Here is a 25,334-nt window from a genome sequence, read left to right on the forward strand (position 1 = left end):
AAACAGGTTTCATTCTCCGGTGGTTTCAATTTTCCTAAAAATCTTGACATGTTTGAACATCTTCTATTTAAGGACAAAACAATTTAGCACACAACAAAAAAGTGTCAAGAAGAGTGCCAAATGGACCACAAAACATTAATGAAAAAGCTTAATGTAGTTGCCAAACCTTTTCATTAGGACAGAAAAGCCATTCTGCACAAGAATCTCCACTCTATATCCAAGTTACGGTCTCCTTAACGCAATACCCACCCCAATGACACATCATTTGAGTAGTGTATGTTGGTATGAGTAATGACTATGATTCAAAGAAAAATATATCTAGTACATTCTAGGGTTTTTGTGGAGGCCGCTGCGAAACAAAGAATTTGAAGTAAACAATTATAAAATACAAAAATAAAAAACCAGGGTTTTTTTTTTTTCTCCAAATTCCTGGTTTAATAAGGACTTGTTTATTTGAGAAAAAAGGGTCCCAAACATCAGGCTGTTCACAAAAATAACCCACAGTATCAACTTTAGAAAACAAATCTTAAGACTATTACACTAATTATTTTTCTAGAGGATGCATTTGACATGCCAACTCTCATTCACAAAAATACATTGTTACATTTGTGTTGAACAGCCCCACATAGCATTCTTATGTGGGGTATAACACACATACCTCTAACTCAAAGCTGCTCTCAGGTGCTACTCAACTAATGCGATTGCCTTTGCAGTTAGGGAAGCAACTACTGAGCTCATGTATGAATGGAAAAAACTGTACTCCCTGCATAACAAGAGATTATTTTGGAGACAGTTGGTAAAAACCACACATCCTTTTTATTGTTAAGTCATAAAGAGGTATCAAAATTAAAAGCAAAAATTACAGGGTAAGACTTAACATAACTACTAGGAGCGTCAAAGGAAGTGAAAATGGGACTAGGCGCAGGGCAATATGAATTAATGAACATGGGAAGGATAAGGATGGGGAGAACAGTGAGCATGTGCTGAAGAAGATACTAGGGGAGAGGATCTGGTGAAAATTTTGATCTTAGACAAGCGCCTAGGTAAAGAAATAATGGGACAAGATTTCTAAACCCCACTATGTGCTTAAGAGTCATCCTCGCCATTGGCGCTGTCTCTGTCATCCTCTCCTTCCTCAGCCTCTTTTTCATCATCCTTGATCAACTCCAGCTGTGAGAAACAGACACAAATAGGATGGAGTTAGAGGCACTCCATGTGTCCCTGTTCCCCCCTCCACCACCTCTTTCTTTCCTTTCCCGTGGTTTTCACCTGGTCATCCCCCCGATCTTCATTATCATCATCATCCAGTAGGTCCCCCTCCTCAGCAGAGTCATCTGCACCCCCCTCAGACTCCATCTTCACATTAGTCTCATCTTTCTTCAGGGAGCTGCTGCTCTGCTCCTCTTCTGACTTATCATTCTTCATCTCTACTGGGGATGAGAAGGACAAGTCTGTCTAGGGGCAAGTAATGTCCACAGGATGTAGACAATCCCCACTAATGATCACAGAACTGCAGCACAAATCTAAATCCTCCCGCACAAATGCCCTTCCCAATTCAAATTCCCCAAGTTTCATATTCAGTTGCTTTATATCCCACTATTCCAACATATACCTTCAACTATCTTAGTAACTAACCCAACTTTACACCCAACAAGTGGCAAGACCATTTACCTCCTTGTTTGCTCTGTTCTTTCTCAATTTTTTCCAGGCTTTCCAGTAGAGAATCCACTTTTTGTTTTATCTGGGTCAACTCCTTCTTAATGGTTTGAAGGTCATCTCCTTTCACTTTAATACAAACAAACCTCTAGATTAGAATCAACTCTAGCAGAATCTACCAGAAGCCAAACACATTTCCAACTAAACCATATGTCAATAGCCAGTAGGAGACTGCTGGGGAGAAATGGAGCCAGGACCATATTGTCCCAGTCATGGGGCTCCTCATTTTCTCAGTCGGTAGCTGAAAACTAAATTTAACGTGGCTACTCCCTTAGCAGCAGTATTCTTACTTTTTTCTGTAGGCCCACCACAGACCTCAATTATATTTGAAAGCATTTTTTGTACTGTTTCACTGACTTATACATTTCATAAATTTACAAGTGCCTAGCTTCCTAAAGTCTAATATTATAACTGGCCCCTTAATCACTACTACCTTCTCCTCTTCCATTATTTTGATTACACTAGGCCATTTGTACAAAACCTGAATGTTATTAACTAACTGCATTAATTTCCCTATTTCAACACCTAAGAAATAGCAGAATCACAAAGCTGCAATAATACATACACTTTCCAGACTTGGAAGAAGATCCTCGCTGTCCACTCTTAGAATTGAAGCCACTTTTGCCCCTTCGTGAGGTGTTTCCTGATACACGCTGACGTTTCGAGGGAACCACAGCGCGAGCAATTGGAGGAGGAGGGGGTACACGTGCTGGGTAACTGTACATCCTGTTGGATAAAAGAAAAACAGAATTCCTTCACAACTAAAATTTACTCAGCAAGATCCAAAAATGACCTTATAAAATAATAAATGTTCATTATCTCTCAATTTGTATCTTTTTGCTAATGTCACTCAAAAGGCCAGGATAAATCTTACTTCTTTGCAGTTTTAAATACATCAGCTGGTTCAAGAAAATAACGCACGCGCACACACACCCACACGCCCAATGATGGTTGGCCTTAAGGGATGGACATAAAAGGTTCCTCAGTACTTCGGCAGTACTAATAAAGTATTGTACTTTTTACAATAAATAGCGTGCACACATTTTACCTTACTCTTTTAATATACATGCTACATTAATTCATAAATAAAAGAGAAAATATCCCAAATAAAGTACTCACAAAAAGGGATTGCAATTCAGAGTCTGCAACAGTGGTATTTATTGTGAGCTAAGTTCCTGATCATCTCATCCACAGAAAAATATAATAAATCATTACTACCAGTGATGTTCAATGCCACATAAAACTGCCAATATTAACCAGTTTTGGCCCATAAAACAAAGAGCCAGGGATGCCTGGGTGGCTCAGCGGCTGAGTGACTGCCCTCGGCTCAAGGTGTGATCCTGGAGTCTTGGGATTGAGTCCCGCGTAAGGCTCCATGTGTGTAGCCTGATTCTCCCTCCGTCTGTCTGCCCCGCCCCCGTCATGAATAAATAAAATCTTTAAAAATAATAGTAAAATAAAACAAAGAGCCATTCACACGAGTTAGCTGTACATAAAAAGCCATGATCAATTCTAAGTATATTCAAGCAGAGGATACACTTATAGTTCCAATTCTAACAAGATGGAGAATATTGTCTGTTAAGTTTGCTATTCACTAGTGCCTAAATCCACTACCCAGCACACACTCAGCTCTCTGTCAAAACAAACAAACAAAACCACTGGTTACTCAATGCTGCTTCCACTGGAGAAGTATCCTAGTGAGTATGTTTAGTAAAACATACACTGGGTTTCTTCACTGTGTGAAGCGAAAACTTGGAGTTTACTCTCATGTTTGTAAAGAGAAAATTCAAAGTACAACAGAAACACTTCGACATACTACTAGGAAAAAAAAGAACCTCGTAATTCCGTACTTTTTTAGTAACTAATTTAATTCCAAGCCCCAGGTTATTGTTCTATACAAACTACCCATAAATTGCTGCTCTGCAATAGTAAGTTTTAAGGAGCAAAAGTAATGCATGAAAAAGCCTTAAAATTTTCTAATTCATATATATGACTAGTCTCCCTTTAATACATCTTGTCAATGGCTAATCTCCTATGAATTTCTCAATCTCCAATCCTCCAGGTAGTTGTAATTATCTTCTCAACCCCATTTAATCTAAAACGTTTTCATACTATAACATAGTAGTATTTCTTTTTAATACTATACTTAGGAATAGCTATGACAGGAACATTTTCCTAGATTAAGAAAGAGCACACTTACACAGGCCAAACAAGAGGGTGAAATCTTCACTTAAGCACTTTTTAGCCAAGATCATGCAGTATGTTTTCTCTTGAAGCACAGTTTTTGTCAAGTACTAAAGAATCAACGATGTGGTAAAATTACTAAAACACTCGTGATTCTTGTTTTAAGCTCTATTAAGGAAAAGGAACACTTAAATTTGAGCCCCAGGAAGTAGGAGACTGTAGGACTCAAAAAGTAGGAAGGTATTAGTATTAGTGCTTGTATAAAGGTTTCTTCTCAGTAGACAAATTTTAAATAAATGAGTAATTAAATTATCAGTTTTGGTTGATTATGGGAATTAATACAAACAAAAAAGATACTGAGTATAGTAACATTTTATTATCATCACCCCTTTCATACATAAAGCTTTTCTTCTTTTGGCCCAATAATTTCCCACAGTATAATTCAACAACTGTAAAATAGAAAAACTCAGAAACCACTATCCTTTGTGCAATATGATATTTTAAAAGCAATTTCTGGAGGTAAACGAAGGTGACTTATCTTTATCTCTGGATATGAAACATCTCATTCCCCAATCTTGGCAGATTTAAAGATCTAAATTACCCCTTCCCAACCAAGCCACTCCCTGGCACCACTCTGGAAACCAATGATCTTGTCATTCCAGATTTCCTATACTTGATGGCACTAGAATTTCCTTTTGAACCATACAATTTCACCTGTGGTAGGTAAAATTACCACAATGAAAATGAGGCAAAAGATGCAGTTTCTTTTGAATATATGTAATAGTCTCACAAATACGAATGAAAGTCAAATGCTCTAGTTTTCAGAAAAAAATTTTTCGAAGATTAACTGGTAATGCTCAAGGGCTATTAGTGCCATGAACTTAATTCCTGCTTAAGCAAAAAATGGGACTATTGAAAAACAAAGATTCCTCTAAGGAAGTTTAAGTAGACCTTCCTTGTAAAATGTCAAAGTGCATGATTATGGAAACATAAAGAGAAAATCATACCTACACTTCAATAACCCTCAAGGTCAAAGAGATAGAAAATACAAAGCTCAGTACCACAGATTCAAGCAGTAGCTACAAATTAACCATTTTCCACCACAAGAAAACCCTGCTAATCAAGACTAATACAATCCAAGTAATTAAAAAATCTTCATGAAAGCTTCACTATTATCAAAGGAATAAGAACGTAACTCTAATTTTAACTGCACCCTAATCAGAAATCTGGACATTATGTGTTGCCCAAATAAATAATACCATTTTAAAGAAATTAAAGCACTTTTGGACACACATTAGCTAGCTAATTATCTGAACAGATAAGACAAACTCTCTTAATCGCTAAGCAAAACCATAAGCATTTCAAGTCATTTATTAAAAATTAAAGTTTACAGAGGTGTCAGGCTAGCTCACTTAGTAGAGCATGACTCTTGATCTTGGGATTTTAAGTTCAAGCCCAATGTTGGATGTACAGATGAGAAAGGTAGGTTTACAAGGGAAGCTTAAGTGACTAGCTTTGGATCTCAAAAACCTTGATTCATGCTATTAAATTTTGATCGTTACCAAAATAGAAACAACTAGAACATATTTTCAAGAGTCTGTATTCTCCTGAATTTATCTAACGTACCATACCTACTCTGGTCTTAAAAATTTTAGATTAAAAACTATAGGATTTGTCCTGATGTCTTCATTTGGGAAGCTATTTTAACACAAAATCAGACGTTTCCAGGAAAGACAACCTGAAAATCCACCTGAAAATTTTCTAAACAAAAAATAATCTGGGCAGCGCCACCTTCAGCCCATGGTGTGATCCTGGAAACCAGGGATTGAGTCCTGAGTCGGGCTCCCTGCATGGAGCCTGCTTCTCCCTCTGCCTGTGTATCTCTGCCTCTGTGTCTCTCATGAATAAATAAAATAATTAAAAAAAAAAATCTTTGAGATTTAAAGAAATATGGACTTAAAATTACATAAAATGAACTTACAAAAATGTTGGGTTTTATTTAAGTATTTTCCACATGTTAAAAGGAAGTTTATACCATAATCTTTAATTATACATTTAAGGTAGTATCATGCTACCTTTACCACATGAAAACAAATGACAGGATTTTAAACTCTTGAGGGGTTTCTACTATCTATAGTCTAGTGAAGAAAGTTTTAGTAGTTTTAAAAGATAGTGGAAAATAACCCAATGTGTGGCATAGAATTTACTTAAAATGAAAAAAAAAAATGGGGTGGAGTGGGTGCCTGACTGGCTCAATCTATTAAATTCATGATCCTGAGGTCCTGGGATTGAGCACCACCATTGGGCTCCCGGCTGATCATGGAGTTCACATCTCCCTTTCTTTCCCTCTGCCTGCCACTCCCCTGCTTGCTCTCTCAAATAAAATCTTTAAAAAAAAATTTTTTTTAAATCACAAGTAAGCATTCTGTCTAGATTTGGTTTTGTTCTTGCATCAGTGATTTTTAACTTTATTGTGAATAGGTAGATTTATAGAATTTTAGCAGTTTCAAAGATTATCACTCACCGCCCACCCTAAAGTCCAAACAACATGGTATTCTATAAAATCAATCACTATAGGAAAATCAGAGATAAGCAGGGAGAAACATCGTCTTGAAATTCCATTATAAAATTTTAAATAATAGAAGATATACTTCCTAATCCTTGAATAAAATTAGAATGGGGTTGCATGTTTTATTTACTTATTAGAGAGATGAAATGAGATAGAGCATAGGCAGAGAGGAGAGTTGAGAAGCAGGCTCCTGATGAGCAGGGAACTGACCTGGGGGCTCCAACCCAGGACCCTGGGATCATGACCTGGGCCAAAGGCAGATGTTTAACTGAGCCACCTCAGCACCCTTGGGATTGAATTATTTAAACTCAATTTTGAAAAGTCAGTATTGTACGAGGAGGAAGTAATCTTACTAGATTGCTCATACCTATAAATTGTGTCATGCAGCTTTTACTTTTTCATTTTATGATTTATTTTAGAGAATTAGTCAGGCGAGGAGCAGAGGGAGAGAGAAGTGCATTCTCCTTGCTTACTAGCACGGAGCTCACAAGCTGAGATCCTGACCTGAGTTGAAATGACGAGTCAGATGTTCAACTGACCAAGCCACTCAGGTGGCCCTGTGGTCTTTAAGATTTTGGGAGTCCTAGAATATCTGACAGTAGGTTTTCAGAATTATCTATTTGATAAGTATTATACCTAAACTTATTTTTATGTTACCGCTCAGATTATATTTTTTAAAGATTTTATTCATTTATTTATGACAGACACAGGCAGAGGAGAAGCAGGCTCCATGGAGAAAGCCCGACACGGGACTCGATCCCCAGTGCCAGGATCACACGATGGGCAAAAGGCAGGTGCTAAACTGCTAGGCCAACTGAGCTGCCCTAAATCTCAAAGACTTATGAGTAGGATACAGATACTGCTTTCTTTATAGAAGAATGGGGGGGGGGGGGGGGCGGCTTTAAAACATCTATGTAATGTTTAACTCAGGTTTACATTTTTTTTCAGGTTTACATTTAAACGTAAATATGAAACTATGTCTTTTAAAAAAGGAATCCCAAAAAATCTACTTTTATGTTGCCAGAATGCTCGCTGTTGTGCTTAAAAATAAACAAACTACCTAAATTTTTACAATTTCTGTGCTTATTTCTAAAATAAGAGACAACTTCTAAACCTTATTTGCAGGTATTTTTCCACAAACATGCTGCCTTGGTGAGCCTTCTTGGGAGAAGCCAAACTGAATATAACTGCGAACATAAACTTGTTTTGCTAATGCAACTTATGGATACAGTGCCAATCACCAATGAAGTTTGCTTAGTTCACTTAATGTTCCTTAAGTCCACGTTTTTATCCAATGGTCCAAAGTATCTGTAGGACAATGAAAAACAGCAAGCCCTGTTCATCTTAAGGATAAAGATCTTAAGGATAAAGGATAAAGGATCATTCAAAACATAGTGGGATGCAAACTACTAAATTTTAAAGAAAAAAAAATTCTAAGTAAAGAAAAGACAAAAATTACCTACCAACGTTGTGGGTTTAAGAAAACTGGCCAAAGAACAATGATCAAAGCTTGGAACACCACATGCATCTCTGCTTACAAAAAGGAATTAACAGCCCTTATACATGTAGAACCAATGCTGTCAATGAATAAATGGTTCTACAATCTTCTTTCAAAAAAACAACGGTTTATAGAATTTAGGGGTTATTTTTGCAAATTCAAAGATACATTTGAAATTTTAATACATACAATTGAAAACTGCCTGACTGATTTATTTACAACTCTGCAAGAGAGGGGATAAAAATGAACTGTACCCACTCATTTTAAATGCATCCAATTTTATGTATTTTTTTTAAAAAGCTGCATCTAAAATTAAGAAAAAACAGGATTTGACCTGATGTATTCATTTGGGAAGCTATTTGAACATAAAATCAGATGTTTCCAAGAAAGACAACCTGAAAATTCACCTGAAAATTTTCTAAACAAAAAATAATCTGAGTGATAAGATGTGGGTTGCTTTGATCAATTCTTTCAGAAATATAACTGGTTCCAAGACTATGTTTAGAAAAAAAATTTTTTTTGAACCCCTCTCTTCACTTCTGCTTACCAAGCTTCACATTCAGGTGACAATCTAATACACAAAATTTCCTAAGAATAACAACTTTTCTCATTTGTCATAATGTTAAACCACATATACTCCCCAACGTCACTTTGAATCTTTTCCAATGATAGTGTCTTAAAAACTGTCAAGTGTGGTCTAATCTTTATTAATTATAAAGCCAAATCTAGAAAACAGTATTTATTATGAATATTGTTTATGGACCATATGTTAACACCATGTAAGCCCACTCATTCCTATATTCTCATTTTACCAAGCCAGGCCAGAAGAGTAAACTTATTTGCTTACAATAAAATTTCTTTTGATCTGTCTGAGAACACACTTTTATGGTTGCCAGGGGATAGGGTAGAGAGGATTAGAAAATCACATCATAGTGAATTTTTTGAGAAGTATGGAACTATCTCAATCTTGGTTACACTGTCAGATACACGTTGTTTTTTTTTTAATTTTTATTTATTTATGATAGATAGTCACACGGAGAGGGGGGGAGGGAGGGAGGGAGGGAGGGGGGAGGGGGGGAGGGGGGGAGAGAGAGAGAGAGAGAGAGAGAGAGAGAGAGAGAGGGGCAGAGACACAGGCAGAGGGAGAAGCAGGCTCCATGCACCGGTAGCCGGCCGTGGGATTCGATCCCGGGTCTCCAGGATCGCACCCTGGGCCAAAGACAGGCGCTAAACCGCTGCGCCACCCAGGGATCCTCTACACCTTGTTTTTATGATGTATGTTGAAACTGTACAAAGAGTAAATTCTGCTGTATATAGGAAAGAATCCTATCTTCTATCTTTCCATTCTTTAATTTCTTTGTTAGTTTCTGCCCCCACCATCATCAAAACGAACACTGTTCGGTCAAAGTTACCAATGATCCTCACTTCTAATTCTATTTTTTTTTTTTTTAAAGATTTTTATCTACTTACTCATGAGAGAGAGAAAGAGAGAAAGAAAGAGAGAGAGAGAGAGAGGCAGAAAGAGAAGCAGGCTCCATGCAGGGACTCGATGCTGGGTCTCCAGAACCACACCCTGGGCTGATGGCAGCGCTAAAATGCTGAGCCACCTGGGCTGCCACTAAATCTTTCTTACTTAACATTTATATTTATCCCTCTAATCTTTTATTTTTCAAATATTTATTTATTCATTAATGACAGAGAGAAGCAGAGAAACAGGCAGAGAGAGAAGCAGGCTCCATGCAGGGAGCCTGATGTGGGACTCAATCCCAGGACCCCGGAATCACGCTGTAAACCAAAGGCAGACGCTCAACCTCCTGAGCCACCCAGGCATCCCTATCCCTCTACTCTTTTTTTTTTTTAAAGATTTTATTTATTTACTCATGAAAGACAGAGAGAGAGAGGCAGACACAGGCAGAGGGAGAAGCAGGCTCCATGCAGGGACCCTGCCATGGGACTTGACACCAGGACTCCAGGATCAGGCCCTGGGCTGAAGGTGGCGCTAAACCACTGAGCCACCCAGGCTGCCCCCTCTACTCTTTTAATACACATTCACACACCTGGGATATTTCATGCTTCTGGTTTTTCTCCAGCTTTTATCCTTTATGGCCTTCTCATCTACCCAAACTGATTCCTATCTCCTCAGTCTTTCAAAATTGCAGTGTACCAGGGATCTCTACTTTCTATCTCCATTCATCTAGTATTTTGGTTTTAAGACCTACAAGCAGACATTACTGTGTCTCCATATAAGCAATCGCCTATTTAACATCTCTCAAAGTGAAAAAAAAAAAAAAATCTCTCAAAGTGAATGTGTAATAAATACATCTAAAGGGCAATCTGTGACTATTCATTCCCCAACCTAGTTCCCAAGTTGTTCTCCTAACACAGATTTTTGCAAATTCCAAGTTTCTAGTTGTCCAGGCCAAAATTTTGGTGATATTTGATTCTTTTCTCTCAACCTTCACAGTGATCTATAAGCAAATGTGTCTGGATAAACTTTAAAATTCAACTACTCATCATTCCCGCTGCCACCTCTCTGGATCCTTCCCCAAATGACCGCTACTCTAGGTAATTCTATCAGCCACTAATTATCTGTTTTCAGAATAATTCTGTTAAAACACAAGTAAGATTTTCTCATGCCTCAGCTCAAAAGTCTCTAACGGCTGGCTTCCCATTATCATTTTAGTAAAAGCTAAAGATACCTTAACTTCCTTCAATGTGTTCAACCAAGACATCTTTTCTGACATCGTTTATTTTCCACTAGTGTAGCACCCCTGGTACCTTTCCTAAGGGGCCTTTAGCAAAGAACTTGTCACAAGTCAAACTATCAAGAAACCAAACCTATCTTTATAATTGGAAGGCTAGGAGTACTGACTGGCTCTTTTCCCTAGCTTCATAAAAACTATGGGGGTTTTTCCCCCTAAGGAAACCAAACAAAAGTGAGTTGAATAACCTACCACAAACTTGCATCATTTTTGAAGCTATTACAAAATAAAAATCAGATCTTATTCCTGTAGAGGATGTGTCTAGATTATCATGTCATACTTTCTTTAAAGAAATCACAGAAATTTCCACTGGTTTCTCCTGTTATTATGTATTTTGTACCCTATTAATCTGCTTTCCTTGCTAAACTCCACTAATCTCACAGTTAACACATTTATTATTGTAAAGTAACAAAGGTTCTGGGAAAAAAGTTTACCTGCCTGAATTAGTCAAAGTCTATTTAGTGGATTTTTTAAAAAAGATTTTATTTATTCATGAGAGAAGCAGAGACACAGGCAGAGCAAGAAGGAGGCTGCCCATAGGGAGCCCAATGTGGGACTCCATCCCAGGACCCAGGACGCAGGATCACACCCTGAGCCAAGGGCAGATGCTCAACCACTGAGCCATGCAGACTTCCCTTGGTGGACTTTTTTATTTAGATTACAACTCTTAAGAGGATAGAATCAAAGTATCACCTTACCCAATTTATCAGAGTACCTTCTCAGGACACCTGGGTGGCTCAAAATGAAGGCTCAGGGTCAGACTCTGGGGACCGTGAATTGAGTCCCTGCATGGAGTCCCGCATCAGGCTCCCTGCATGGAGCCTGCTTCTCCCTCTGCCTGTGTCTCTGCCTCTCTCTCTCCTCTCTCTCTCCTCTCTCTCTCTCTCTCTCTCTCTCTCTCTCTCTCTCGGTCTCTCATGAATAAACAAAATCTTTAAAAAACCCCAAAACAAAGAATACATTATCTCTTTTTTCTTAAAGACGCTATTTATTTCAAAGAGAGGAGGAGCACAAACAAGGGAAGCAGCAGGTAGAGGGAGAGAAGCAGGCTCCCCCACAGAGCAGGGAGCTTCACGTGGGGGCTTAACCTCTGCACCCTGAGATCATGACCTGAGCTGAAGGCAGATGCTTAATTGGCTAAGCCACAGAGATGCCTCCTTTCTCTTTCTTTTTTTTTTTTTTTTTAATTTTTATTTATTTATGATAGTCACATACAGAGAGAGAGAGAGAGGCAGAGACACAGGCAGAGGGAGAAGCAGGCTCCATGCCCCGGGAGCCCGACGTGGGATTCGATCCCGGGTCTCCAGGATCGCGCCCTGGGCCAAAGGCAGGCGCCAAACCGCTGCGCCACCCAGGGATCCCTCTTTCTTTCTTTCTTTCTAAATTATTTCCTTTTCGGGATCTCTCTCTCTCTGTATGTGACTATCATAAATAAATAAATAAAAATTAAAAAAATAATAAATTATTTCCTTTTCTTTTTTTGAAAAAGATTTTATTTATTTATTTATTTATTCATTCATTCATTCATTCATAGAGACAGAGAGAGAGAGAGGCAGAGACACAGGCAGAGGGAAAAGCAGGCTCCACGCAAGGAGCCCGACGTGGGACTCGATGCAGAATCTCCAGGATCACACCCCGGGCTACAGGCGGCGCCAAACCACTGCGCCACCGGGGCTGCCCCCTTCTCTTTATTTCCCTGAAAAATTAGTTTCTTTCATACTCCATCAATACTCCTTGTCAGCTTTCTGCTGAAACTGCAGTTTAAGTCCTCCAACTTCCTGCCTGGAGAGGAGTCCAGTCATTACAACCCTCATACTAAGGATACTCAAAGTTCATTTGACCCAGTGAGACTTAACAACTTTGCAGCATTATAGACCTGCACTGTCCAAATGAATAATCATTAGCCATATGTGGCTATTTAAATTAAAATCTCAGGACAGGGGGATCCCTGGGTGGCGCAGCGGTTTGGCGCCTGCCTTTGGCCCAGGGCGCGATCCGGGAGACCCTGGATCGAATCCCACGTCGGGCTCCCGGTGCATGGAGCCTGCTTCTCCCTCTGTGTCTCTGCCTCTCTGTCTCTCTCTCTCTCTCTGTGTGACTATCATAAATAAATAAAAATTTTTAAAAAATAAATAAAATTATTAAAAAAAAAAAAATCTCAGGACAGGGATCCCTGGGTGGCTCAATGGTTTAGCACCTGCCTTCGGCCCAGGGCATGATCCTGGAGTCCCGGGATTGAGTCCCGCATCGGGCTCCCTGCATGAACCCTGCTTCTCTCTCTGCCTGTGTCTCTGTCTCTCGTGAATAAATAAATACATAAGAAAAAAATCTCGGGACGCCTGGATGGCTCAGTGGTTGAGCATCTGCCTTCATTCAGCTCAGGGTGTGGATCCTGGGATCCACGACAGAGTCTGGCATTGGGCTCCCTGCATGGAGCCTGCTTCTCCCTTTATGTCTCTGCGTTTCTCTCTCTCAATGTGTGTCTCTCATGAATAAATAAATCTTAAAAAAATATTAAAATCTCAGTTCCGGGATCCCTGGGTGGCGCAGTGGTTTGGAGCCTGCCTTTGGCCCAGAGCGTGATCCTGGAGACCCGGATCGAATCCCACGTCGGGCTCCCGGTGCATGGAGCCTGCTTCTCCCTCTGCCTGTCTCTGCCTCTCTCTCTCTCTCTCTGTGACTATCATAAATAAAAATTAAAAAAAATAAAAAAATAAAAAATAAAATCTCAGTTCCTCAGTCACATTAACCACATTTCAAGTGCAGAACAACCATATATGACTAATGTCCACAACACTAACCACATAGATACAGAATATTTCTATCACCGAAGAAATTTCTAAGACTAACTGTTCTAGCTTGTTGCTTCCACAGGTGTTTACTGCCTACATGTAATTTCCAGATAGCTTAGAATTGTGTGATTTTTCAGTCTATAACAAAACCATAATCCTTATAAACTAGTAAATGTCCTTAATTATAAAGTGATAGTTAACCACATGTCCTGTGATCACAAGGGACAATAGTAAAACTATAAAAAAACTGGAAACAGAAATAAACCTCAAAAGTATACTGCATGCAGAGACTTGTATCTACAATATACAAAGCATTACACTAAAAAAAAACCAATATAAAAAATAAGCAAAAGATCTGAATACATTTCTCCAAAAATAAATATCCAACAAGCACATGCATACTCAACATCATTAGTTTTGGGGTTTTTTTCCCCCCCACCCAGTAATCTCTACATCCAACATGGGGCTTGAACTCACTCTAAGATGGTACTATTTGGACTGAGTCAGCTAGGTGCCCACTCCACATTACTAATTTTTAAGAAAATGCAAACCAAAACCACAATGGGATAACATTATTTACCTTTAATTAGCATAGTTAAATAACAAAGGCAGATAATTATAAAACAAGTATCGCCAAGGATGTGGAGAAAGTAGACAAGTCCTATGTGGCTGATAAGAATGTAAAATGCTGGGATCCCTGGGTGGCGCAGCTGTTTGCCGCCTGCCTTTGGCCCAGGGTGCGATCCTGGAGACCCGGGATTGAATCCCACATCGGGCTCCCGGTGCATGGAGCCTGCTTCTGCCTCTGCCTATGTCTCTGCCTCTCTCTCTCTCTGTGTGACTATCATAAAATAAAAAATAAATTAAAAAAAAAAAAAGAATGTAAAATGCTACAAATGCTTTGAAAGACAGTATAGCAGGGACACCTGAGTGGCTCAGTGGTTGGGCGTCTGCCATCCTAAAGTTCCAGGATCGAGTCCCACATTGGGCTCCTTGCAGGGAGGCTGCTTCTCCCTCTGCTTGTCTCTGTCTCTCATGAATAAATAAATAAAATCTTAAAAAAAAAAACAAAAAAAACAGTATAGCAGTTCTTGAGGTTAAACACGGAAATGTCAGAACCAAAAATTCTTTATATATATCTATTTCTCGGAGATGAAAACATAGGATTATGCAAAAATGTGTATACAAATGTGCATAGTAGCATCATTCAAAATGTGAATGACATCTGCAATAACCGACCAACTAATGGATAAACCAAAAGCGGTATCTTTCATATAATAGAATATAATTAAGTAATAAAAAACGAAGCACAAGGGATGCCTGGTGGTTCAGTCAGTTAAATGCCTGCCTTTGACTGAGGTCATGATCACAGGGTTCTGGGATGGATTCCCACACTGAGTTCCCTGCTTAGCAAGGAGTCTGCTGCTCTCTCTTCAACTCCTCCCTGGCTCATGCTCTCTCAAATAAAAAAAATACTTAAAAAAAAAATGAACATGGCGCTAACACATAGTACAACATGGATGTACCATTAAGTATTTAGTGGAAGAAATCAGTTATAAAAGACATGATCCTGGGGGTCCAGGGATCCCTGCTCAGTGGGGAACCTGCTTCTCCCTCTCTCTTTGCCTGCTGTTACCCCTGCCTGTGCTTTTTCCCAAATAAATAAAATCTTAAAGAAAAAAGAGGTAAACTTTATCTTAAAAGATTTGAGAAAGTGGGATCCCTGGGTGGCGCAGTGGTTTAGCGCCTGCCTTTGGCCCAGGGCGCGATCCTGGAGACCCGGGATCGAATCCCACATCGGGCTCCCGGTGCATGGAGCCTGCTTCTCTCTCTGCCTATGTCTCTGCCTCTCTCTCTGTGACTATCATAAATAAATAAAAATTAAAAAAAAAAAAAAACAAAAAAGATTTGAGAAAGTGCTTGCAAGGTAAAACAACAAGCAGGGGGAAGGGTAGAAGGGAGAGGAAGACTACTTCTCACTGGGCAGGTACTGAATCCCAGGATTCTGAGATCAGGACCTGAGCTGAAGGCAGATATGTAATGACTGAACCATACAGACGCCCAAATAAAGCTAAATTAAAAAAAAAAGAAAAAGAAAAAGGAAAAATTAAGATCAAGGAGAATGACAAAATCTAGCTGAATTAAGAGTATCATGAAGCAGAAACCTTTTTTGTTTTTTTAAGATTTTATTTATTCATTCATGAGAGAGGCAGAGACACAGGCAGAAGGAAAAGCAGGCTTCCTGCAGAGAGCCTGATGTGAGACTCGATCCTGGGACCATGGGATCACAACCTGACTCAAGGACTGAGCCACCCAGGTGCTCCCATGAAGTAGAACCTAAAACACCAGAGGCCATCTCTGGATTAGAGGTCATAACGAGAATGCCACTTAATTCAGAGCCATAGGGATCCCTGGGTGGCGCAGCGGTTTAGCGCCTGCCTTTGGCCCAGGGCACGATCCTGGAGACCCGGGATCGAATCCCGCGTCGGGCTCCCGGTGCATGGAGCCTGCTTCTCCCTCTGCCTGTGTCTCTGCCTCTCTGTCTCTCTCTCTCTGTGTGTGACTATCATAAATAAATAAAAAATAAAATAAAATTAAAAAAAAAAATTCAGAGCCATATAGCAGATTCTCTGATGGATGGTCAAATGCTTCACCAGCAAAGTATTTCCCACCTACTTAACAGTTCAGTACACAATAAAAATAAGCAAACACCCGAAAATGAAAGCTAAGTGAAATGAATATATTGTCAAAATTTAAGTTAATAATCCAAGTATAAAAAAAAAAAAATAATCCAAGTATATTTATACTAAACTATGCCTTCAACTAAAATCCTCCTGGCAGCTATCAGGTGCCATGCAAAAGCTAAAACCAACAGAAGGCTTCAAAGCAAATATAAAATTTCACCTTATGCTTAAAATGACAGCTAGTGGGATGCCTGGGTAGCTCAGTGGTTTAATGTCTGCCTTCAGCCTAGGGCGTGATCCTGGAGTCCCAGGATCCAGTCCTGCATCAGGATCCCTGCATGCAGCCTGCTTCTCCCTCTGCCTCTGCCTCTTTCTCTTTCTGTGTCTCTCATGAATAAATAAATAAAATCTTAAAAAAAAAAAAAAAAAAAGACATCTAATAAGATTCCCTCAGCTTTTCCAAGTAGTTAAAAAAAACTCTCTTGGACTCTGAATCATATGCCTTTTGAAAGAGACGGTCCCACCCAATTCTTCAAAACCTTTTCCTCCAGGTCCAGTGCTACTCAAGAATGTTTGAAAAACAGGAAAAAAGGAGGCAGGGAAGATGACAGCACCACTAATCCCAGTAACATATGGGGCGGGGGGGAGGGCACAGCTTCAATCTATAGCCACTATTTCTCTAATTAATTAATCCAAAACCTAAAGCTTTCTGCGCCTAGAACAAATAAGCACTTAACTATTAGTTTAATGTCATGGTTAGCGTCTTTCACTTGGCTTGCATTTCAAATGGAGAGTCCTCCACCACTGTACTTCACCTCAAATCCTCACATGTCTACAAGGACACCTTCCTAGAACAGACCTTTTATTTATTCTTTTTAAAGATTATTTATTTATTCATGATAGTCACAGAGAGAGGAGAGGCAGATACACAGGCAGAGAGGAGAAGCAGGCTCCATGCAGGGAGCCTGACTTGGGACCTGATCCCAGGATTCTGGGATGGCACCCTGGGCCAAAGGAGGCGCTAAACCGCTGAGCCACCCAGGGATCCCCAGAACAGAGCTTTTAGAGAATTATCAACAATAGTTTGCCAAAATTCAAAACCTCAAACCCTCTAAACCTCCCTTTCACATAACCTTTAAATAGTATAATCTTACTCATAAAACAATAAATTACGCTCAGACCAGTCCTCCTCAGAAATTCCTATACCTCTCTACTGCAACATTTACAATGTTAACTACTTAGTACATCTTTTTTCCCTTCAATTTCTTTGGCAGAAGCTTACAAATTTTACAACTTTCAACATCAAAAAACCACGTTTTGCACACAGGGGTGACTCATACAACTCCCATAGTTTTATACATAGATGCCCATGACTAGTCATCCTTAAACAGAAAACTACTTTTGAGGCTGTATCCTACCAAAGAAAATATTTTGGTTAATGAATCTTAGGGTAATTCAAAATATGTATGGCAGTTTATAGCATATCTGAAACAGATTTGGCAATGTGTCTCTGATTGTCAGATAAATACATCTATCTAAAATGGTAATTCCACATGTATCCACAATTTATATTAAATTCATCCCAAAACTTTGAACAGCTATAAAATTAAGAATGCCCTTAAGAACAAAAAGAACAAAAAAAAAAAAAAAAAAAGAACAAAAAGAAAAGACAAGCTTAATTCAGGTAATCAATGAAAAAGATTATTTACGGAAAAAAACCTAGTAATAATCATTTCAATTTTTCATCATTAAAATGTTAAAATCTAATTGTAATAATGCTAAGATATTAGCAAACACATTTAGTTAACTTTGGAAGAAAGGCATAGAAGGTATGTTATGCCATAATACATATCAACAGCAAAAACATGTATTAAGAATCCTTTAAGGGCAGCCCCGGTGGCTCAACGGTTTACCGAGGACCTCAGCCCACGGCGGGGTCCTGGAGACCCGGGATTGAGTCCCATGTCAGGCTCCCTGCATTACAGCCTGCTTTTCCCTTGGCCTGTGTCTCTGCCTCTCTCTCTCTCTCTCTCTGTGTCTCTCATGAATAAATAAATAGTTAAAAAAAACAAACTACAGTAATCTTTAATGTCAGCAGGTAACAGTTTTAACTTTTCTATCCACACCCCAAATTAGAATCAAGGCCGGATTATAGCATAAAGCTACAGAACCTGATCCCGTTGTCTCTTCAGGAGACCATATACTAAAATATAAGTAACTTGTTAAGTCTTAATATTTGATTACCCTCCAGTTTTAAAGGTAAAGTATTTATAACCCTTGGGGCTTAATCACAAATGCCCACTCATCTCCTAACAAAAACACAAGTTATTCTAATTCTCCTAAGAAAACATCGTTAATTACCTTCTTCCTGATAACTAAGTGTTTCTCCTTATGAAACACCCAATGCAGGCAAGCCCAGGTGGCTCAGCAGTTTAGCGCCACCTTCAACGCCACCTTCAACCGAGGGCCTGATCCTGGAGTCACGGGACTGAGTCACACATTGGGCTCCCTGCATCGAGCCTGCTTCTCCCTCCCTCTGCCTGTGTCTCTGCCTCTCTCTCTCTCTCTCTCATGAATAATAAATAAAATCTTCAAAACAGATAAACACCCAATGCATCTCAAAACTCCAGTGCAAAGTCAAGCTACTGATGATTAAAGTACATAATGACTTTATGAAGTATTCTGGTCTACTTTCTCACATATCCTCATACTCCCTCATCCCTGGGGGGGGGGGGGGGAAGAACCTGAAATCTAATCAAGTTGCAAGTCTATCCAGCAGGTCAAAAAAACACAGGTGGCAGACAACTTGCTATAAATATGTAAAAATAAAACCCACAAAACCAAACCTGTGGGAAAAGGATGAGATTAAGAAATGTTATTAAGTATAAATGGTACTGGGATTATGTCTATAAAAAAAGCAGTCTTTATCTTTTACTGTACACTACTAGTCTCTTTTTTGTTTTTAAAGAAAACTAGAGGAAGGGCAGAGGGAGAGAGAAAATCTTAAGCAAGCTCCAAGCCCAGCGTGAAGCCCAACGCAGGGCTTGATGTCACAACCCTGATTATCATGACCTAAGCCAAAATCATGAGTCAGATGCTTACCTGACTGAGCTACCCACGTACCCCCACACTGTTCTCTTTTACATATATGTAAATTGACATGTTCCAGAAAACAGAAAAAATAAAACAAAAACTTTAAAAAGGATGTCCAAAAAACAAAAACTAACCACTGTTCATTTCACTATGCATTAGTTGGTAAGACTGTTGTCACACAGAAGAATGAGTTATGCTATAGATACTAGATTTTTTGGGAAAATTGGTGGAATATCCACAATTCCCTTCATTTTGGTTATGTGCCAACAAAATATATGCCAGTGTTTAATAGGATTAATAAAATACTAATTCAGAAGCATAATTTTTAGCAAATTTAGTACATAAGAAATCTCAAGATCTTAATAAACAGGAATGATTCCTCATGCTCTAAAGACTGGGAATTCTTCAACTGATTAGTTATAAATAGTTACAATATTTGGGGGTCACTGCATTTATAATACAATTTCTTATGTTTCAGGTTTCCTTTAGTTTTCAAAGCCACTCCTATTAGTAAGCATCAGCTGCCTCTCTACCATAAGAAAAGTAGAACTCATAATCTCAGGAAGCTAGATAATAAAGAAATGACCTAGGGGTGTCTGAGTGGCTCAGGCAGTTAAGTGTCTCACTTTGGCTCAGGTAATGATCTTGGGGCCCTGCTATCAAGCACCATGCCAGGTTCCATGCTCAGCAGGGAGTTTGTTTCTCCCCCTTCGGTCCACCCCTGCTTGTGGCAAGCTCTCTAATAAATAAAATCTTAAAAAAAAGAAAGAAAGAAAGAAAAAAAAAATCTAAGGGAATGCCAAATTTCGATCTTGAAGTATTTAAGTGAATTTTCTATTCTTAAGGATATCTGAAGGAACTGGATACAGATTTAACCCTGAGACTTGGAGCTTTCTTTTCCTCTCAGAGCCAATTATCCATTTCGAAAATGAACCCAACATAGTTGATTGAGGTTTACCATGTTAGTAACTAAGACAGTAACAAAAGTCTTATATTACCTTCAGAGTGACTTCTGAGTAAAACTAATGCATTTTTCCTATTTTTATTTTTGACTAAACAATGTTCATTTTCCCATCAAAGACCTCAGAACTATACTTGAATCTACTCTTTGCCCGCTATTTCTTGGTTGGTCCATTAGTCATCAAAAGTCTTTTTCTATTGGCTGAGATTAGAATGGAAAGACAAAGACATTTTTCACTGACCCTCTATAAATACATCAGACGTAAATAGGCTCTTGACTCTTGAAAAACTGAAGAGTAAGGCCATTAGTGGCATTGCCACCAACTTTTAGGATAAAATAGCAGTGGTAAAAAAAAATATGAAAGTATTCCTGAAAACTTAGACATTTCTTTATTCACTATTCCTTGCTGTTTACATCTCTTTTTTAATTAACCCTTTCTAAGTCCTCACGAAAAAAATATTTTCTGAACTTCTAGTGGGATGATGATAGGGATGGTCAAAAGTTTTGCTGCCTCAACAAGACAACTAAAACTTTAAATGGCTATTCTCATGAAAAAGGGAATTTGTACATGTTAAATTCTCTATATGCTTAATTTAAAACAGGAGTTTGTGTGACAATCCATGATACATCCCAGATTATTTATATTACATATACATAATACAAATATATTAGTATTTTTCTCATTAGGGAGTCATGGACAAAGAAATAAGGTTAAGAATCAGAAATAAAACTATTTCCTCATCCTTTCTCATCAATGATTTGACTCTGACATTAGAATTTCAGAAACTTTAAAAAACTATATCAAACCTAAAAATCTACCTAGACCATCTGTACAAAAATCTCTATAGGTATACTTGGGCAGGTTTTTTTTTTTTTTTTTTTTAAGCAGAGTATAGAATGCAGCTGTTTCAGATAAACGGAGTAGAGGTTTCAACTCATTCAAGTCACTCCCCCAATGATCACATTTTCAGTAGCAAAGAGATGTTCAGATCTGTGCTTTCAATGTTTTGTATTTTAATATTTTTAAAGTATGAAAATCATAGTTTTCAAAATATGTGCTCAGACAAAAAAAAGTCTGAAGAAATCTCTAAGGACAAATGAAGTAACTATTTTGAAGCATGAAGAATTACTCAAATCACACAACCTTCATATGGCATTCAAAGACCTTAACAATGTAGGCCCAAACTATTTTTCTAGTCTTTTTTCACCTATTTTTTTTTTTAATTTTTATTTATTTGTGATAGTCACAGAGAGAGATAGAGAATGAGGCAGAGACACAGGCAGAGGGAGAAGCAGGCTCCATGCACCAGGAGCCCGACGTGGGATTCGATCCCGGGTCTCCAGGATCGCGCCCTGGGCCAAAGGCAGGCGCCAAACCGCTGCGCCACCCAGGGATCCCTTTTTTCACCTATTAATGACTACCTTGCTGTAGTCCATTTATCTCAAATACAAAAAAGGTACATGTTCAGATCTTTATTCAGTGTTTACTGTCTGACTTGATTCTATTACCCAACTCCCTTGGCATGACTGATCAACTCAGTTCAAAAGTTTTATTTTTTTCAGAAGTTTTCTGTTGAGAAACATTCCCAAATCAAGAAAACTATTACTTTTATTTCCAAAGCAGAAATTGATCTAATTGAAATTCTTATATATATTAAAAAAATACTAATGATAGAAAACTAAAAATCTAAGATGAAAAACAGCAAAAGAACAATTCATACTAGATCAAGTCCAATGTAGGAGTATGCTCCATATATACTTTCATATAATTTAAAAAAGCGGGAAACCAAATAAACCTAGTATTTCCTTAACATTCATAAAGACTACCAGTTTAAAGATGTCACTAGGATACTAACATCTTTTGTGTATTATGTCATTGCCTAATAACTAATTCCTGTATCATCAGGTCTGAATCTATCATTCTTAACCATCCATAAACGAACGATCCCCCCATCCACACATCAAGTCTCTCCAACAAATACTAATGCTGTTCAAAAGGTACCTATACAAAAATCAACCATTGTGTCATCACCATTTAGAATTGGGTCATAACCACTATCCCCAATCTATAAGTCTTCAACTCTTATCTCCTACAGCCAATTTATATTGTTAACTCATTTATGTATGCTTACAGTATCCTATTTTCGATTAGATGGTTTGCTCAACAGAGACTTAGGGATCGTTTTTAAAGTAGTTTTGCTCTAAAGCCCTACAATGCAATGTTAAGTGTCAAGTAGGCGACAGTGATTTAATGAAGAGAATCTGGAAATGGTAATTAAGTCCTACTTGTTCATATGTTAAATCAAGTAGTCCTTACTTTTTGTTGTCATACAAATTCAAACAAAATATTGGACACATTCCCAATTGCCCCATACATAAACTGATTCTTTGAAATTAACAGAAACGTAACCCTAGTCTACCTGACAATTTGTAGGAAGATATTTTTCGTTTTGTTTATGAAGGTGGGACTTTGACAATTTGTTTGTTGTTCGTTACTACAAGAACATTCATCACAAAATAGAAAAATAAATGGTTCTTACTAAATGGCTTTTTACCAGAATAGACAAACAAAACACCTTTAACATACCTGTCATAATAATCTCGTTGAAAGTCATAGTCCAAATCAAAAGAGGAGCTGAAAAATAAATACCGAAGAAGATTAATTTGGAGCTGTTGATGTAAATTCACAACAGCAGATGGGAAAAACAAAAACAAAAAACCATGCAAAATCAACCATAACAAATAGATCAAGAAATTAGCATGGAATAATCCCCAATCATTCAAACAATAAATCACTAAAATTCCAATCATCTTAAAGGCCACTGGACATGCAGCAGCTAATTTGCAAATTTAGGCATAAAACTGTTATAATTTCAATATACAACGAAATAGCTAATATAAGAATATTGAAAAATACAACAGTAAACCAAACATTCTTATGCTACCCCCCTTCCTTTTCATATTTCCCAGCTTCTAACAAACAGAACAATTTCTCTCAAAAGATTTCATTTTATGTTACAAATACCAAACTGCTCTTTAGAGTGAGTAAAAAAAATCTCAGGGAATTCTAATAATTCTCTGGGAAATGGGCGAAAAGGAGGCATATTAATATAAAATTAAAAAGCATCATTTTTACACAGATAAAACATATTACAGTTAACCCTCCCCACATCCAGAAAACAGATAGAGAAGATGCCCACTGATGGACACAATGCAGTTATAAATAATAAAGTTCCGGACCTGAGTAGAGGGGACGGAGAAGGGTGTTCTGGTACTGACCCGTACATCTCCGCTGCAGAACGTTTCACACCTGCTTTTCCTCGGTTCACTTTTGGCTCTGCAGCCAGATTAATATCTGAAAAAATAAAAACAAATACAAACACTTTAATGACAACTCTGTTGTGGCAGGGGTACGGTAGAATCTTAAATCACAACTTTTAAATTGTGTACGTAGTATTATATAGATCAACAAAGGCCTAACATTGTATCTCCTCTTACATAAGAAGGGCTCACGATTTTTAAAAGACTAGAACTCGTCTTTTAATCCTTTCTCCTCTTTTCTGTTAATAAAAGTATTCATTATATATATATTACATTTGTCTTTGATACCTTCTACCCTCAGGCTCCTACTAAAATGAAACTCTGACTATTCAGAGCACATTAGGTAGGAATGATCTCAGGGAAATAAAACCTGTATCAAGTCATGAATTAATGATTGGATTAGGATACCCTCAAATTATCCTCAAAAGTGAATTTTCATTCTCTTTACAAATAGGATGAGCTGTAAAGTTGAAGAAAAATAGTTAGGAAGGAGCAGCCTGGGTGGCTCAGCAGCTTAAGTTCCTGCCTTCATCCCAGGGCATGATCCTGGAATCAAGTCCCATGTCAGGCTCCCTACATGGGGCCTACTTCTCCCTCTGCCTGTCTCTGCCTCTCTCTCTTTCTGTGTGTCTATCATGAATAAATAAATAAAATCTTAAAAAAAAAAAAAAAAAAAGGAAATACTATGCAGGGGATCCCTGGGTGGCTCAGTGGTTTATCGTCTGCCTTCGGGTCCAGGGCGAAATCATGTGGTCCGGGGATTGAGTTCGGCATCGTGCTCCCTGCATGGAGCCTGCTTCTCCCTCTGCCTTGTCTCTCATGAACAAATAAATAAAATCTTAAAAAAAAAAAAAAAAAAACTATGGAATGAATTGCTGAACAACCCTTAAATACGTATTTGTGTGTCCAAGTCTGCACATGCACACACATCAAGAAAAAGGAATTAGGGAATGGAAAAGTCCTAGTTTCCATATACGACATAATTTTAAAAACACCTAATCCAGCATGGTCAGCTATAAAGCTAACACCCACTGATACTCAACAAAAGAATCCATGCCTTCTCTTATTCTAACATTTATCAAAATCCAGCTCTCCAAAACTTAGTGCATCAAATGACTAATTGAAAAATTTAGTATACTATTTGCTTAACATTTATGAATAATGTTCAGAGTTCTTATTCACAAACTCAATTCCAATTTTTAACATCTAATCTTAAGAACAAGCTTGCCTTTAGTTGAATTTTTATTTTTTTATTTGAATTATTTTTATTTTATTTTTTTAGGGTCCAGGCACAGTGTGGAGCCTGCTTGGTATTCTCTCTCTAACCTCTCTTGTCCCCACTCCCACCTCACTGTCCCCCCTTTTGAAAGCAGATCTAAAAGAAAAATAATAGACCTAAACTATATATAAAATAGATCACACAACTTTTTTTTTAAACTTATAAGCTGCTTTTTTGAAAAAAAAATTTTACTTATTTATTCATGACAGAAAGAGAGAGAGAGGCAGAGACACAGGCAGAAGTAGAAGCAGGCTCCATGCAGGGAGCCTGACATGGGACTCAATCCTGGGTCTCCGTGATTACACACCAGGCTGAAGGCTGCGCTAAACTGTTGGGCCACCGGGGCTGCCCTGCACAACTTTTTAAAAAAAAAGATTCCACTTATTTTTCAAGAGAGTGCAAGAGAAGAGAATCAGGCAGGGGGTGGGGGACATGGACAGGACAGAGGAAGGCAGGCAGACTCATTGCTCAGCAG

General features: G+C 38.3%; 1 protein-coding gene across 31 annotated transcripts in view; it reads right to left on the bottom strand.

The window, feature by feature from the left end:
* Nucleotides 1-797: 797 nt before the first annotated feature.
* Nucleotides 798-25,334, bottom strand: part of HNRNPC (heterogeneous nuclear ribonucleoprotein C) — a 58,671-nt gene continuing 34,134 nt past the window's right edge. For 9 of the 31 annotated variants that reach the window (XM_072772744.1, XM_072772745.1, XM_072772743.1 and 6 more), the window contains 6 exons: nt 23,500-23,614; nt 22,847-22,894; nt 2,282-2,442; nt 1,672-1,785; nt 1,270-1,430; nt 798-1,170 (listed from right to left, as the gene is read on the bottom strand). In XM_072772744.1, coding sequence (XP_072628845.1) covers nt 1,087-1,170; nt 1,270-1,430; nt 1,672-1,785; nt 2,282-2,442; nt 22,847-22,894; nt 23,500-23,614 — 683 coding nt within the window. In that variant the 3' untranslated portion in view covers nt 798-1,086. The remainder of the gene's footprint in view (nt 1,171-1,269; nt 1,431-1,671; nt 1,786-2,281; nt 2,443-22,846; nt 22,895-23,499; nt 23,615-25,334) is intronic. The other 22 variants (XM_072772758.1, XM_072772757.1, XM_072772759.1 and 19 more) reach the window with 5 other exon arrangements.

This window comes from Canis lupus, chromosome 13, assembly GCF_048164855.1.
Source record: "Canis lupus baileyi chromosome 13, mCanLup2.hap1, whole genome shotgun sequence".
Classification (NCBI taxonomy): Eukaryota; Metazoa; Chordata; class Mammalia; order Carnivora; family Canidae; genus Canis; species Canis lupus.